Source organism: Cydia amplana, chromosome 18 (assembly GCF_948474715.1).
Source record: "Cydia amplana chromosome 18, ilCydAmpl1.1, whole genome shotgun sequence".
In the NCBI taxonomy this organism is placed as follows: domain Eukaryota; kingdom Metazoa; phylum Arthropoda; class Insecta; order Lepidoptera; family Tortricidae; genus Cydia; species Cydia amplana.
Window position 1 is genome coordinate 10,308,695 of NC_086086.1, and position 18,151 is coordinate 10,326,845.

At 35.6% G+C, this 18,151-nt stretch overlaps 1 protein-coding gene across 1 annotated transcript in view; it reads left to right on the forward strand.

Annotated features, from left to right (window-relative positions):
- LOC134656601 (protein unc-13 homolog B-like) overlaps positions 1–18,151 on the forward strand; it is a 326,977-nt gene that overhangs the window by 285,186 nt on the left and 23,640 nt on the right. The window contains exons 22-26 of the mRNA XM_063512157.1: positions 4,087–4,219; positions 4,752–4,858; positions 6,702–6,843; positions 7,080–7,206; positions 7,883–8,023. Coding sequence (XP_063368227.1) covers positions 4,087–4,219; positions 4,752–4,858; positions 6,702–6,843; positions 7,080–7,206; positions 7,883–8,023 — 650 coding nt within the window. The remainder of the gene's footprint in view (positions 1–4,086; positions 4,220–4,751; positions 4,859–6,701; positions 6,844–7,079; positions 7,207–7,882; positions 8,024–18,151) is intronic.

Genomic DNA, 18,151 nt, shown 5'->3' on the forward strand with positions numbered 1-18,151 from the left:
CATCAGTAGGTAAATAAGTCAATATATTTGTTAATATCCGTGAAACTTACAAATAACGTTAGCAAAATAATTAAAAAAAAAAATTTATGATAGAAGTTACAGATAGAAGTATAAATTCATAGTTGAATATTTAGGTACCTAATAATCACATTAACTGAAGTTTTTAGGGTTCCGTAGCCAAATGGCAAAAAACGGAACCCTTATAGATTCGTCATGTCTGTCTGTCTGTCCGTCTGTCCGTCTGTCTGTCCGTCCGTATGTCACAGCCACTTTTCTCCGAAACTATAAGAACTATACTGTTGAAACTTGGTAAGTAGATGTATTCTGTGAACCGCATTAATATTTTCAGACAAAAATAGAAAAAAAACAATAAATTTTTGGGGTTCCCCATACTTCGAACTGAAACTCAAAAATTTTTTTTTCATCAAACACATACGTGTGGGGTATCTATGGATAGGTCTTCAAAAATGATATTGAGGTTTCTAATATCATTTTTTTCGAAACTGAATAGTTTGCGCGAGAGACACTTCCAAAGTGGTAAAATGTGTGTGTCCCCCCCCCCCCCCTGTAACTTCTAAAATAAGAGAATGATAAAACTAAAAAAAATATATGATGTACATTACCATGTAAACTTCCACCAAAAATTGGTTTGAACGAGATCTAGTAAGTAGTTTTTTTTTAATACGTCATAAATCGCCTAAATACGGAACCCTTCATGGGCGAGTCCGACTCGCACTTGGCCGCTTTTTAAGATGCTGCATTTTCTTTCATAATCCGCTTTCAAGGTAAAGTCACGGTAACTAGTACTTTAAAGCGAATTTATAGTTAATAAAATTATTAGGTAGCGTAGTTTTAATTACATTGTCACACTGCACTGGCATCCGTCCAAATCTCAACGGAAGTCTTGGAACTTCTTTATCTAGTCGGTAACTCGCCCCCTTATACAATTTGCCGCTCTGCAAATTTAAATTGGAATTATGCAGAGTTTATTTAATTCTGTAATATTATAGCAATAGTCGATGGATGAAAATAGATACGTGGAAATAACTCGATTTAGTTTTGGTGCCATTTAGTAAAAAAAAATAACAATATTTAAATTCAATAAACAAAATTTTAATGATTAAAAAATGTTTAGATTATGATCTAACTGGGTTATTTCCTTAATTTCTTAGTCATTAGAATAGTCATACATTAAATTGATTTTTACAATATTTATTTAATTACAAGCAAACATCCGTATTTTTTTATACGTAAGCATCATATATTTAACACTAGCGACCCGCCCCGGCTTCGCACGGGTTAACAAATTATACAAAAACCTTTCTCTTGAATCACTCTAACTATTAAAAAAAACCGCATCAAAATCCGTTGCGTAGTTTTAAAGATCTAAGCATACAGACAGACAGACATCGGGCAGCGACTTTGTTTTATACTATGTAGTGATTTGGTATAAATGAATGAATATTTATTTATTTCGTGTAACACATGGACACATATTTATTAGTAGAGCTTACAAGCTAGTTTAGTAGGTACAAAAATTATAAACAACACAACACTGTTGGGGGAATGCAATCCCTCACAGTGCGATAAGTAGGGACAGTCGACCCTAAAAAATGCATCTAATCTAATTATAGTCTGTTTTATCCGCGTTTGTCCCGAAAAAACACGGCGAATTATATTCTGTTCATCATTTACCACTATTGTTGTTTAAGGACTCTTAAACCTAGTAATCAATACGTCAGCGTCGTAACATTTTTATAAACCAAATGTTCATCTGAGAATAAGGCCTCTTAGTTATAAACGGATGTTCGCAGCATGTTCGCAGTAGGTGTCCCCTCGCCGCAGGAGTTTCGAGTAGCACTTAATGGAGCACCAGACTTTTCAAGAGTTGCCCTTTGTGCCATCACTTTGAAGACTGCGTTACTCGTATCGTATCTTGTAGTATTGAAGCTGAGTAGTTTGACCTCGTTGCGCGTTTTTATATTAAGTAACACTTGTTATATACTCCGGTAACTAACTTAATATTACTTACCATGAATCAGAAACTTGTCGATATATTTTGGTCACTTTTGAATTCGTTCCATTATAGAGACAAATTGTATTTGACCGCAATAGAGTGACCCGTCTGCGTTTCTAAACTCCGTGCACAATTTAGAGTTTGCACCAAACGCTATACATAACAGCTATTTAGAAGCACCTTAGGTACAAAATATAGAAATTGACTAACCAGTATAAATGTAGGTATAAAAAGCGAAACGTGTTTTGCAAGTCCAAGCCACGTATTATAAAACAGTGGCGATGTTTTTTCTGTATATTTGTAACTGTACGCTCTCTAAGTGGCATCTAAATTGAAGGTAAACTGGTAAACAAAATGTCGTGGTAGTCAAAATTTTAATATAGATCAAGTTATGCATGTTACGTAAAGTTTTTGCATGTTTCAACGCTAGACATCAAGAAAAACATCAAGATCCAATCGACAATCATCGTTATTCAAAGTATTAAGATAGATCACGTCAAATTATCACGTTACAAAATCATCTTCATAAATTTTAATCGATGTCGTGTCTTTTCTGGCCGGTCGTTTTATATATTTATTTTATATTTTTGACCTCATATAATAATAAAAGCATGGTGTCTGTACCCCTTTCGATTACCTTTTTATACAAATGTATATGCTTTTTCAATGTGCATGGCTATCAGTTACGAAAATAAGTAACACATGATATTTTTCTGAATTGTTATATTATTGGACTCGGCGATATTGCACGATCATGTAGGCGAGCAGTCGTGTGATATATTCCAGATTTTAACACAAAACTAGAATCCATTTACAATTATCGACTGCACGCCGTATTCATGGATGTCTACACTTTGAAAACAATTTTTTTCTTATAATTTATTTATATCTTTAACTAAGGTAACTTTTAATTTGTAGGTATTTTCATCAATGAAAGTTTTCTTTGATTGAAAAATTTCTTACACAAAAAAATTATAACATCTCAGTTGGAATGAAACATATGTACCTAAATAAAACATTTTCTTTTACTGATGTACGTATCTAATACTGATGTAGATATATTGTGGTTTCAATTTTCTACTAACTGCATGTGAATTATTCTTTTATATATTTAAATATTTTCTATTTCTATAATATTCATGCTATTCAAATCATTCTAATAATGTTTTCAAAGTGTAGACCGTAGATAAAGTAGATAGGGCCCCCTCCGCCATCCGATCCTTCGGGTTGCCCCGCCCAGCGCCTAAACTTGTTAAAGCCCTTGTCGAATTAAATTAGTTAAGTTTACTACTTTTCTGTACCCTACTTCACATATACACTGTCTCACACACGATCCTAAGTATCGGTACAGAGCCTTGAAAAACAAGCTGCCGACTAATTAAAAATTAAATCAGACACTAAACTGTCGCAAAGATGTGCCTGTCTAGCAATGTATGCACGCCTCCAATGTCTGCCCACTTCGATATTATATGTGGTCCCATAGTTTATTTATTTAAGTACATTTTATTTTTTCATAGACTTCCGCGTTTATGTGTTTCTTTCACTATCTTTACGTTTCTATTTAATAATCCTTTTTAAGACGTGTGCTTAGAGCTTACGAAACGATGACGATGTCTTGAAACGTAAGAATTCAACTACAAGATGAGATATAGACTTTCATTAAAACTGAAACATACAATTCTTATACAGACTATAGTTTTAAAGGGTGTTTGATTTCTGAAATACCAACCTGACACTATCCTTAGTCATGTTATTTTAGTTGCAATAGACGTCGACGCGATTGCTGTGATATTTAGATTGCAGTAATTACGTCTCGGATAGTTTGTCAGTTGATATTCGTTTTGGAAAGGCGTCGTGCTCCGGTCCGCTTCGGTCGGCGCCGCTCGGGGTTAGCGACGCGATCAGATCTGGCAACGGTTGTTAAAATAAGTGTTCGTGTTTTTTCGGTCTTTAGTTAGCATCTGGTCGAGTTGTGTCCTCGCAGAGGCCGCGGCGGGCAGGGGCGCGGGGCGGGCAGCCGTCCCGGCGCACTTGCTTCTACGATAGAACTCCCGGCACCGCCTGAGCAGTGTGTTTCGCAGGGGCTGCCGAGAAATCTTCGAAGCACGGGGCAGAGGACAAGGCTAACTCCATCATAACCGCCATGAAAGAACGAATGAAGCAACGCGAGAGAGATAAGCCGGAGATATTCGAGCTAATCAGGTATGCAAGTTCCAAATCGTTCGTTGATTAACGAGTGTTTAATACTTTATAATTAATGGGGTAATAAAGGGATGGGTAATTTTGTTCTTCACATCGCATTTAAGAATTTAATGAACCTAAATTGAATTAGCAGTCTTATCTTTAGATTGTTTTTTTCCGGTAAAATTATACTTCCTTTATAGGTATTCCAATTTCTCTTTTTCATAGTTTGATAAATCGTTTGTTAAAGCTTTGCCACGAAAGTTAAACTTTGCGCCCATTAAACACCAAGGCTATTTTTATAACTATTCTCATATTTATAGCCACGTTTTGATGAAATCAAATTTAATGTCAGCACTTATTTTGGATATGGTATTGGGTAAATACAAAATGTTATATAGTTACGCTTCTATTACATTCATATTTTTATTTTCATTTCCATACTACAATTATACAGTTATATTTTCAACTAGGCTTAAGCAAACACGAGTAAATTAACAAAAAAAAACAGCTTTAGCAAGTGTAATGGCTGACACCACTGTGTATGTAACAGACAGGTGTTCAGCATGGAGCCCGAGCCGCACGCCGCACACATGAGCACCGTCAAGCAATCTGTCCTCGATGGCACGTCAAAATGGAGCGCCAAGATAGCTATCACAGGTTCGCTGGTAACCGTGTCAGTGTTTCTTCCACCCACAGCCAGGAGACTGCAGCGAACCAGCGAGGATCCCGCTCAACCCAACACACACACCACACTTAAACTTTCCGTCTTTCGTTTCATGTGGCGGCCAGGCGGACTTTTAACGTCGATCCAGACACTCACATAGACAGCCTCGAACAGGCAGAGCAGGTCACTATAGAGGGAACGTCAAAATGGTCATGCAAGATCGCCATTACAGGTTTGCGGTGGTCTTTCGCGGCTCCGGGCCGCACGTTCGCAACTTTGGCTCTATTAGACAGATTCTCTTCGCCTGACTTCTGAGTGCGTTCTTTTATAACTGCAAAACTAGATATTTCAAACAACTCTAAAAAAAACTTTTTACTACTTCTGGCTATCTATTGATTATGTTTTCTTTTTCAAGCTTACATACGTATTATATCTGTAATTCTAGTTGCAGTTGTCAAGGAAATGTTGCATACCCTACTTGAATCCCTACTAACCCAAACCAATCACGGTCGTCTTGCACCGCCTCTGATCACTTTCATCAACAAATCGTAGTTAGGTTTCATTAAAACAGGAAATTCCACGAATCTCACACAACATCTTCTAACAATACAGAACTTAAGTCAATCATGCACACGGAATTCCCACTTGATTTAACACGAAATTATGCAAACACGTGAATTTATATAACGATTATCGCAAACTACTAACACGTCTGCTGGAATTACACGATTGCATGTATTTCACGAGAATAACACTTAATTGTTACTGTTACGAATGGTTTCAGGAGCCTGCTTACTAACTTGCAAATGAAGAGCCCCGAATGTAACTATTAACTTCTCTGATAGGTAGTCATGACCCTACACCTGTCTCCCAAATAGCTACACCCAAGTAGGTAACTTAAGTGAATGAAGTTTCAACTACTGAATGAAATAAGAGCATGACGAATGAGAATACTCTTTTATCGAATTGAAAGTAAAGATGCTGACGCCTTTACTTCTATATAATATTCATCCATATTTTCGATTCGTGAAAATTCCGGAATCATTAGATTTGACTGTCGCGCATATCTTTTAGACCTCTTCTTTGAATCTTTCCTGGTCGAAGTTTGCATTAGATGTTGCGATAGTAGTCGCTATGATCTACTTGTTTTAGAATTGGAATTTGGGCATAGACAAAAAGTTTTGTAGTTTTTTGAAGCTAGTGTCTTCTTCTTGACCCCCGACCTCGTTAGACACGAATCCTGATTGTAGTGTTTCGACACGATCTTCACTTACACTGTTTTTAGTATCAAGGTAAGAATGTTTGCAGCACAATTACATTAAATGCTAATGTGACATGTCACCCGACAAATTAAACGGCACGACAGAAAAATTATAATACCTATCTATAATATTATTTTACCACTTCTTATTGTAAAGAATTACTCAAGCAGCGAGTTTGACCCTATAATATTATTTTACCACTTCTTACTGTAAAGAATTCCACAAGAAGCTAGTTTAACCTTTGAAAGACTTAGTGGCAAGAGGTTTATCAGAAGTCGCTCGAGCTTGACATAGGGCAGCTTTGAAAGGTCCATTGAAACCTCCTAAATGTGGTACTAATGAGCCTTTTTGATATATATCCCTTTTTGATCCTTTCACTTGCTCACAGGATATATTTAATAATAAATCAACTTGTACGCAGTGATAGCTTTATGTATTGGATTCTGAAATTATCGAGTATTTTGTGTACTTCTTATTGAGATGGTTAGCCAGCTCAAATAATGCTTAGATGCTTCCTGAACGAATTTGTTTACTAATAAGCTTATTTTTTACTAAAGTAGCCCTTCGTGGGCAGTTATCTGTGCTCAAGGGTTAATCGCCAAAGATAAGAGTGGGACCTCGGACCCCTACGTCACTGTCCAAGTCAGCAAAGTCAAGAAGCGGACCAGAACCATGCCTCAAGAATTGAACCCCGTCTGGAACGAAAAATTTTACTTGTAAGTTGCATAATTTAATTCTCCGTTCCGCTTCTCGCTTTGAACACGCTTGTATTGAAAACTATGAGGGCGAATCGTAAATAATTTAGAGCTGGTAAATCCGATTTTGGGTTGTACCAGTCTACTTGCAATTTATGTTGGCATTTCGCGCGGTATGTGTTTTGCTAATGTTGGCTTAAAGCTATAAACAAGATTTAAAGTGGCAGGGATTGTTAAGTTGGTTATGAAATTTGCAGTGAGTGTCATAATTCATCGGACCGCATCAAAGTACGCGTGTGGGATGAGGACAACGACCTGAAATCTAAGCTTCGACAAAAGTTGACGAGGGAGTCTGACGATTTCCTGGGACAGACGATCATTGAAGTAAGTATTTAACTGTTATTCTGAACCTGAATTTTGTCAGCATTAATGAAAATAGTCTTGATTATGGTTGATGTAGGTCTACTAATATGATCAGAGCAACCGTTTGAATGGACGACATTAATCTCGTTTTGTTTTACGTCACAATATTCTTTCACAATTCCATCAAAGTCAGACAAGCATGTGAATTTTATAAGTAAAATATCACTAAAAAATACGTTTCACAGTATCATTCTTAACATATTGCGAAATGGATTTTTTTTATAAAATTGTCGATGTACAAGAAAGAAATTTTGCAAAAACTGCTTTAAAACTAAGGTACAATGATTAGGTGAGCATTTCTCAAATAATTTGTACATTTCGATCACATCTTAGATTTCTATAAAAATTGGTATGCTGGTAAAGTACATGAAGCTGAACAATTTCCACCATATTTCCCAAAATGTCCAAGAAAGTTTGTTTGAAACATTCCTTTTTTGTTACCAAATGTGTAAGGAAATCTGGTAACAAAAAAGGATGTTTCATATAAACTTTCTTGGACATTTTGGGAAATATGGTGGAAATTGTTCAGCTTCATGTACTTTACCAGCATACCAATTTTTATAGAAATCTAAGATGTGATCGAAATGTACAATTTTTTTGAGAAATGCTTAAGTAACTTAAAATACTTACTCCCTAGGTTCGAACGTTGTCCGGTGAGATGGACGTGTGGTACAACTTGGAGAAGCGGACGGACAAGTCGGCGGTGTCCGGCGCAATCCGGCTACACATCAATGTCGAGATCAAGGGTGAAGAGAAGGTGGCGCCATATCATGTCCAGGTCAGTGACTCTGTATACTATAATGTTCATAATCTGCAGATTTTACTCCTTTACCTGTCTTAACATGTGTCTATGGGCCCGATTCGGATTTTGAAATAGACATCTGTTCGATATCTTTTAGACATCACCAAGATACGATAACGATATGTTTAAGATCTAACCTGTCAAATTTGACATTTCCGCGATTCTGGAGATACTCTTGAACGATTTCCACAAGATATGACTTAGAGATCCAATTCACATCCAATAGATATCTAACACTATCTAAAGTGACATTGGTTGCCCGAATTGCGCTGCAAAAGAGAACTAGTTGAAATCTAAACTATAACGTATCTAGAATGGATCTAATACGTGTCGTCTCTTGTGAATATCTTGAAGTTCGAATACAGCAGTATGTATGATGGATCCTGGCCAAATTTCTAGTCATCTGTTTGCAATTTTTTTGAAAACCGTTTTCACAGCACAACCGAGGTTAGAATCGTGGGATTTTTGACCACCACACACATATGAAAGTTTAAAACTGATTTAAAAAATCAGCAGTGTCTTATGCTGTCCCTGTGGTGGCTATCATAGCAATTATAACCCCACGCCAAGCTCGCCAAACACACAGTTGCAAAGGTGGATACCCAGTTTATTAATAGAGTTGTTGTGTCTACGTCCAACCCTACCATTTTACTCTGTTATAACCTCTACAATTCTACACCTACACTGGCCGAAATGTTTTTAGTTTTAATTAAGTACGAACGACTAAACGACTATTTGCAGACTTGATCTAAAAAGAACAAGTTTTAGACATTGTTTTCGTCGTTGTGGTTACTTCCGAAGTCAATATCACAGTATCATGCATTGTAAGATGACAACTTCCGTAATTCTAACCCACGTAAAATTGATAAAACATGTTTTATGGGGAAGGGGTTGTAGCACACATAGACTATTACCTATTTATTGGACCTTACCTTTTCTTCGCATTCCTATAAAACAATAACAGCTATCCACGCGAAGTCTCAACAGGTAGTTAAGGACGCTGGCATGCCGCCCTTTGGCCTTCTGCCAGCAGTAATCACGTGTTTCAACCAATTACTAACTGACTGATGGAGATAGTGAACAGTTAAACATCCGTTCCGGTTTGTTGTCGACGTGTTGATTCAAATTAATGTAATTCAGGGGTCGGAATTAAATCCAAAGCGTTCATTACACGCGTGACTGGTGCTGTTAAATGTGGTTTCAAGAGTCACAATTATGTTGATAGGCGAAAATTAAGGATTGACCTTCTGGAAAAAGTATGGCACCTGATAGAAATTTTAAATGACACCACACATTTGTACCTCACCTTAGCTTCGGGTCCTATTCGGTATTTCGGTCATCATTTTCCTCGCGTTGTCCCGGCTTTTGCCACGGCTCATGGGAGCCTAGGGTCCGCTTGGCAACTAATCTCGAGAGTTGGCATAGGCACTAGTTTTTACAAAACTATCTATTTGGTATTTCGGTATTATGCAGATGGGTGATTCTTAAATTGTGTCCAAAAAAAATTTTTTTTTCACAAAAGTTTTAATTTTTGACATATTGTTACATATATCAAAAGAACATACAAAAAGTAAAATTTTGATGCATATGGTCAAGCTTAATACCCTCAGGATTGGTAAATAAAATTAGTACATAAACACGGTTGTGACAAAGTGTCCCTCAATCGTGACATTTCGGCATTTTGGCGGCCAACCCCACTATTTTGATTAATGTAATTATTTGAACATAGCCTAAGTGAATACCATGACTACGACAAACCTAATGACAGCTTATACGTTGAAATCCGTCAAACTATATAGGCCATAGAGCGTGACAAAGAAGTGGATACACATCATACATTCGCAGTCGGGCAATAAGAGCAAATGATCTACAGTGCCAACCACTTAAATAGCCTCACCTATATATTGTGAGTATTATAATTATACGTGATTATTTTTATCAATATATCTTAAATTTGAATTGTACGCCCTGACGTTTATCGAACGACACATTAACAAGTCCGAATTTGTCTGCGCGCGAAACGTTGTGGACGCAAGAGCTAATACGGGCCGTCCACATGAATAGCCTCAGTGTAACATAATCGTCCAAACCGTGCATTTAAGTTTCGCTTTCAAATTTATTTTATTATGATTAGATAATACAGATGGCATTCTATTAAGTACCTGCAGTAACGCGATAAACACAGTGTTTTTGTGACTATGGGACGTGGAAAAAACTTACAAGTTTAGAAATTGAAAAGGTTAATTTTTATTTAACTCTAAAATTATCCCATCGTGAGATAGCTCAAAAAATAGGTCGCAGCCCTAAAGTTATTAATAATTATGTTAAAAATAAGGAAAATTACGGCCACCAGTATAAAGGACGCACAAAATTTGCCACTACGGATCGTGAACGTCGACTTATTTTACGCACTGCTTCAAATTCCACCAAGACCGCCAGGCAAATAGCTAGTGAAATAAATACTAGAGCACCTCTCTCTACAGTTCGACGGATTATTAGAACATCATCCCACCTCAAACGAAAAAAAATCATGAGTAAACCTCCTTTGCGCGAACAACATGTGGCGGGTCGACTGTCTTTGGCTAAAAAGTACATGTGCTGGAAAACCGAGTGGCGAAATGTGATTTTTAGTGATGAGAAAAAGTTTAATCTAGATGGTCCAGATGGATTTAAATATTATTTTCATGACCTAAGGAAAGAACCGAAAGTACTATCACGTCATCATTCAACTCTCGGATCGGTGATGGTTTGGGGAGCAATTTCTTACTATGGTACTGTTGATTTAATTGTGGTAGACGGAAGACTAAATTCTGAAAAGTATTTAAATTTATTAAAAGAAACAAAAAGTAAGATCAGAAAAGTAATAGGTAGAAAAAAAGTGTTTTTTTAGCATGATAATGCTCCCATACACAAGTCAGCCATAGTTACAAAGTGGTTTGAAGAAAACCAGATTGAAGTTCTAGATTGGCCATCCTTGTCCCCTGATCTGAACATCATGGAAAATGCCTGGGGTTGGCTTTCTCGGCAATTATATTACAACGGAAGACAGTTTAGTAATAAAGAAGAACTCATTCAAGCTATTTACACTGTTTGGGATTCTGTGGACGTTAATTACATATATTCTGTATATGAATCACTACCTAAACATATTTTCGAATTAATAAGGTCTAATGGAAGGTATACGAAATATTAAACGAGAGTTTTAATAACTAAACAGTATCTTTTAGCATGTGAGGCTATTCAAGTGGAAGGGTCAATTTATTTGTTTGACGTTATTTCTTAAAACTTTGATTAGATAACAATAAATATTGTATTTACTATTACAAGGCTTCTTGTTTTATTTCATATTTAATGTTTAATATATATCTCCTTTTTATATTACTATGAGAAATATTAATTTTGTTGAGTGAGGCTATTCAAGTGGCTGGCACTGTATAGCTAATGAAAATCCATTTCTAAAGAGTACATATGCCTCTAAATAATCATGCGAATTAATAATTTCACGACCACGTGTCTATATGTCACAAACGTGGATTCAAAAGTCCGTGACGGTGACAGATTTTTGAGGCCACGGTCGTGACAATTTGGAACATGTTCGGTATTATTTAAAAATTACCTTTGAATTTGCAAATGTTAAATAATTAGCTTAATCTTCAATGTATGACGTATATCTTATATGTTACAAACTATAACGTGAAACCGGTACTTATTTTTAAATTTCTAACACGGCAGTGACGCATTAAGGTTGACCATTTTTACAAATTAACACAAATAAACAATTTTCGACAAAACTTCGACCATCAGCCATTTCCAAATATGACAACAACACAGTGTTGTCGTTCTTAAAAAACTTTAAAAAGGCTGCCAGTAGTAAAGATAATTTTCTACCGAGTACCGCATGTTTATATTACCACGCGCGGCGGTGACGCGAAAACTGATCACAAAATGTATATTGCTTAAAATTATATAAAAATCGTTATAAATCCATACAATTTTTAAACAGTGTTGTAGAACAAGGATTAGTGTTTTATATTTAATATAAATTATTACAAAATCACTTCATATTTAAAAAAAAAAAAATCAAATATCACAAAATCCGGGGAAGTCACACTACACGGTCCGTGACATTTCGCACTTGTAATTTTTTTTATATGTTTATAATACTCTTCGGACAATATATTTAGGTTGACCTAAAACTAGTGGTAAATTGCTAAGTATATTGATATAGAGTTTACTTATTTTCACAAAAATACATGCTATTCTTACGTGTTACACAAAAAATGCATAAGAATAAGAATTACCCAGATATGTAAATTTAGTTGAACTAAATACAATATGAATTTGATTTTTTTTATAGCATAGGTAGTAAAAAACTGTACTTATTTAACTCTTTATTTCTCACATTCCCAATTTTAAATGCTGATACACGTAATAAAAAATTTTTTAAATGCAGCACGTAATATTATGACCCTGTCTGAATATACCTACATGACGCTATCTTATTAAATTACAATATGATATTACCGCAAACTGGCCCCCTATTAAAAATATTATTCTTGTTACATAATACCTAAACCAAAATTGCTGAGATTTCCTCACTAATTTCATTCAAATTATCGTAATATATTACAAGCCTTGTTCGACTTTGATTGCGAACAAACAATCAAGTCTTGTACCAGATCGTTTATAAGAAGCCCTCGTATGCCCTCAATGGAGCAACTTTTCAGAATAAATGTGAAAAGTTCGCGCGGCTAACTAAGCGAAGTTGCTAATGCAAAAGAATAATTTCTTATTCCCTATACCTATATAAAGCCCAGTATACGATTAACATTTCAAACACGTGATCGTTTATCGTGAAGAGCCTCTTGAAATAGAATATGTTATCGAAGTCCACGTAAGGTTAACTACAGAAATAGGTAAGGTTCATGCATGCATAATGAATATATGCCAGGTTCTTGATTTTGTCCACCCTTCCGTACGACCATTTATATAAAACGGTAATTTATTATTCTTAAGATAAGAAAGAGATCAAATAAGGATATTCATATTACTGGGCAAACTTGCATATATAAACAGTAAGATACTATATTACCGAATAGCCGTCATAGAAAATGACATGACGGATGCCTTGGCTCTGGCTCGGCCCGGTATAGCGTGAGCCATACATTACTTATATGTGTCTCCGTCACATCTGTCTGGCAGATTGGTCTGCCATGCCGTCTATATGACGGGAATTAAGTACAGACATTATGTTTGCCGGAGATTTGTCTGCAGACAATATAAATGTGACTTCGAAATTGCAGTTCCATCACAAACCATGTCACGTATGTACATTGCACAACACAAGCATTATTTTAAATGCTGATGCAGTAATGTGTTTGGTGCGCCGCAAACGGTTCGTCCACAAATTCGCCTCAACATACAGTAACCGTACCGAGCTTTAAGCAAGCTTTTATGCAGGAAATTTCCACTGTCCCGAACAAAGCCGGCTTCAGGTGATGTGCAAGTATAATTCCGTGGGAGTGCGTCCAACACTATGAAACTTAAAAGTGTTTATGTTAACTTGAATATTTAAAAGTTCCGCGTCTACAACGCTGCACTGTTCTGGTGTTTCAGAAGCGAAGCGCTCTTAAGTTTTAAAAATTATATAAGAACTTTTCTCATAACCCGTGAGCATTGCAGCACAATACTTAAATCTTTGATGGGGCTTTAGAATTAGTTGGGAAATAAACGATAAATTTGACTCTAGACGTGTCAAGTCCAGGCCAATTACGGTACCTATTTCCGATTAGATTTTCTGCCGAATGAACTTTATATGACACCATTTGAGTTTGGAACTTAATTACATGTTTGTATCATTTTCTTCTTTTGATACTTTAAACAACTATTTAACATTTTTAAATGGATGTATAAATAGGTACGTCGTACATGCATATTATATTTTTGATATAACCAAAACCAAAGGCTTGAATAATTGGTTTTCATGCTAATCGGATGTATTCAATTCTGACAAAATGTCATATAAAATGTTAAATCAATTGGAATCAATCAACATTGTCACATGTGAAAGTGAAAGTACCGAAATCAATATAATGAGATGACTTTATAGGTATAGGTATACAAGAAAATATGAATTATTGAAACACTGTCACTATACACAACAAAATGAACACAATACCTATTAGGTAAACTCGATATCATTTATTCAATATCGAAATGAAATATGCAGTGATAATAACCCGGAGCGTTGTAAAAGGGAAACAACTGTTAATAAAACGTATTGTTTATTCCGAATTCAGGCGCGCGGTGTTACGCTTCGGCGAGTCTTGCCCCATCTCATTACTGAATTTTGTCGTATTTTTAATCAACTTTGGAAGTAGAAGATAAGATTGTTATCCGTATTCTTCTTTGTTTTGCAAAGAGAATTGATAGCAGCGTGGAACTTGTTCACCATTTTGTTGCAACATGCTACGCAACGTGTTTTGCCTATCTGGTAGTTGTCACACCCTATACTGCCGCATATCTAAATATACCAACACGAATGTTGCAGTGTCTATTACATACAGTGTGTAAGTCTAATACGGGCAATAAATTAAACCAGATATAGAATTTACCCGTCTTATCATTAATTAAAATGTCTTTTTAAGTTACACTTAATTATGACCCCGTGATTAATTTTTTCCACATGTACCGAGCAGCAATGTACTGCAAACATTAAGAAACAGAAGATGACATGACATTACTAGATACGAGCTTTTTATAGTAACTGCCAACAAGCGTTGACAGTTACTTTAAAAAGCTCGTATCCCGTAACTTGTGTGGTGTCCCGTAACATTGCGGGCCGAATTATTTTGTTTTTAGGTCCTATGCTAACCACCGTTTAAATATTCGCCCGTATTGGATTTACACACTGTATATTATAATCAGTTTATTATCACCTGAAAACCAAATTATGTATTATTTCAAAAAAAGATTTTAATTTGTATAAATTTGTAGTTTTGATATTACCCAATGCTATTAATAATTACCTACCCCAATTACATCACAAAATGAGAGGTAATTAGTAGCGACAAGGACCTTCCGCAGACACATGGTAAAAGGTAATTTTTAAATACATACACACACATACATATTTATTTTTTACATAGGTACCTATATCAAATTTATAGATAAATACAATGCAAATTAATTGTTAAATTGTAAAAATAACTAAGTATTGAAAAAGTTTGTTAAAGTAACATTGTCGAGGGTCTTTCCGAATCGAATCAAGTACTACAGCCATCAAGTACAAAGCCAGCAATACAAGGCACGCTCTAGGTCGTACAGAAAAAAGATACAATCTTGCAAGATTCTGGACGCGACGTCCCGTCCGCTCTCGAGCTTTCATTTCAAATCCATGTTATTAAAAGTTACGGGTCCTTCGCTACTCTAGACTCATCTGTATTGGATAAAAAGGGTGTCCTAGTTTCATAAGCTCTGCTTTAAATGAACGCGTAACGTAACAAATAATTCCGTGAACGCTTCTGAGTACTTCATTTACATTGATAAATAATTATGTGAATGTTTTTTTTAAGTATATATATAGACGACATATCCATAAAAGTTTTGTTTCAGTCCTTTATCCCAGTCAGTCTGATCCCTCGATAATTGTATAACCTTCGCTCGATAAACAACTAATTCAAACGTAAGTAATATTTTAAATACTCATTTAATTTCAATTTTATCCGAAATAAGGATAAACACGTTTAATTTGTCATCGATAAGTACGTACTTATTTCTTAATGTTTCTATTTTGGGAACATTATTTCTATACGCACCCTGTCTGATTTTAGTAAGAGTAGGGGCATTAAATTGCTCGTTGTTTATGGAGTTAGAAAAACATATTACTGATCACGACTCAAATGGCACCCTGTATTAAGGTGTGGACGAATCATAATATTTTTCAAGAATTAAATAAAAAAACTACACTCATTTTAAGCCAGCTATGTAAAATTAATTATGTAAAATAAATAAAGGTATATATACGAAATAACGGGAAGGTAGTCGAGAATGTTTATGTAGTTTAATGTCGCATGCTACTTAAACATATAATGGCATACTTAACCCGTGAAATGTTTTGCAACCCGTCGCCATGTAAATTGATGATCCTGAACTTATTAGTGTTCCAACAGTTTCCAGTGGTGAGTCGGAAACTTTATAATTTCCTCGTTAACGTTTCTCACAATAAAGCGTAATTAGAGAACTCGCGACACGTGACGGGGTTAGTTTGAGTGCATTTTATTTGAGTTTTTTATCTGTGATGTAAACAGGAGGTTGTTATAAGTTTAATATTTGTTTTAATTGCGACTAGCTAGTCGGATAAGGCGTTTGCTATTAACCATTATTTATTTTTGCAATTTATGTATGAAAGTATGTGTGGGTGGATGGATGTTTATAATGTAACATATGTAAAATGAGCTAATATACGATAAAGATAAGCAAGGTACAATTTATTTGATTGAAAAATATCCAAAAATCAAAACAATCATAATACGCTTGCAGTAAATATATATACAAACATTGTTTAGAAAAATAAATATAATATAAAATTGTAACTGGCTTTAAAATATTTAACATCAAAACCTAAAGTAACTTAATAATTGTATTGTAGGTATTTCGTGTTAGTAGGTACATATAGGTCGATGTAGTTTAAGTTAGGTGCTTATGGAGCCAAAACAATACAGATTATATTAGCAACAACAAAGTATATAGATAACAAATGAGTATAAAACGTTTCACCTTTAATATAAAATAACAAAATAGGTAGTTTTTAGGGTTCCGTAGCCAAATGGCAAAAAACGGAACCCTATGGATTCGTCATGTCATGTCTGTCTGTCTGTCTGTCTATCTGTCCGTATGTCACAGTCACTTTTTTCCGAAACTATAAGAACTATACTGTTAAAACTTGGTAAGTAGATGTATTCTGTGAACCGCATTAAGATTTTCACACAAAAATAGAAAAAAAAAACAATACATTTTGGGGGTTCCTCATACTTAGAACTGAAACTCAAAAAAAAATTTTTCATCAAACCCATAGGTGTCGGGTATCTATAGATAGGACTTGAAAAATGATATTGAGGTTTCTAATATCATTTTTTTCTAAACTGAATAGTTTGCGCGAGAGACACTTCCAAAGTGGTAAAATGTGTGTCCCCCCCCCCCTGTAACTTCTAAAATAAGAGAATGATAAAACTAAAAAAATATGCGATGTACATTACCATGCAAACTTCCACCGAAAATTGGTTTGAACGAGATCTAGTAAGTCGTTTTTCTTAATACGTCATAAATTACGGACCCCTTCATGGGCGAGTCCGACTCGCACTTGGCTGCTTTTTTCTAAGGATAGTGACGCGTTTTGGGCGCTTTTATTTGCTGGGCACTGCTCGTCTCCAGTTTTGTGGTCAAATGTAACTCCTATTACTAAGGGTAGTAGTAGTGTGGTAGAACGTAACTCCTATTGTAGTTTTGAAAGTAATTTGGACAACATTTTAGGTAACATTACTATTGATGTGGTACTTACTTTCTGTGCCTACGTTAACTCACAATAAGTGGCACTATATATTAAGGTATGGTCACAGACAAGACATCCTCCAGACTGAGCATAGTAGCGCTACCCCCTCCGCCACAAATATACGCTAGTTTTACTCCATTTTCGAGTCAAAGTGTCTTTGTGTGACGTCCGTGTCTTTGAAGGGACCAATCACGGCACGGGACTCGCTCACTTCGTCCCCCGCACCACAGTATTTTTGGCAGCATCGGTTTCATGAAATAATTGCTCTAAACTCCGTCTAGAGGATTTCAAGCATATATGGTGCAGTTAATAGTATACGCAACTCTTTCATCTGTCAGTGGCAGAACGCAATCAGAGGCGCCTTTGTTTCCGCGCTTTAGTACAATTCTTTCAGTTGTCTGGGCTGGAACGATTTTGCGGTATGTAGGAAATATTTTTAAACTTATTTACGACATTATAGTTGCGACCACTGCGTATTTAATAATAACTAGCGACCCGCGCACGGTTTATACAAAACCTTAACAAATTATATACCGAATAAACCTTCCTCAAGA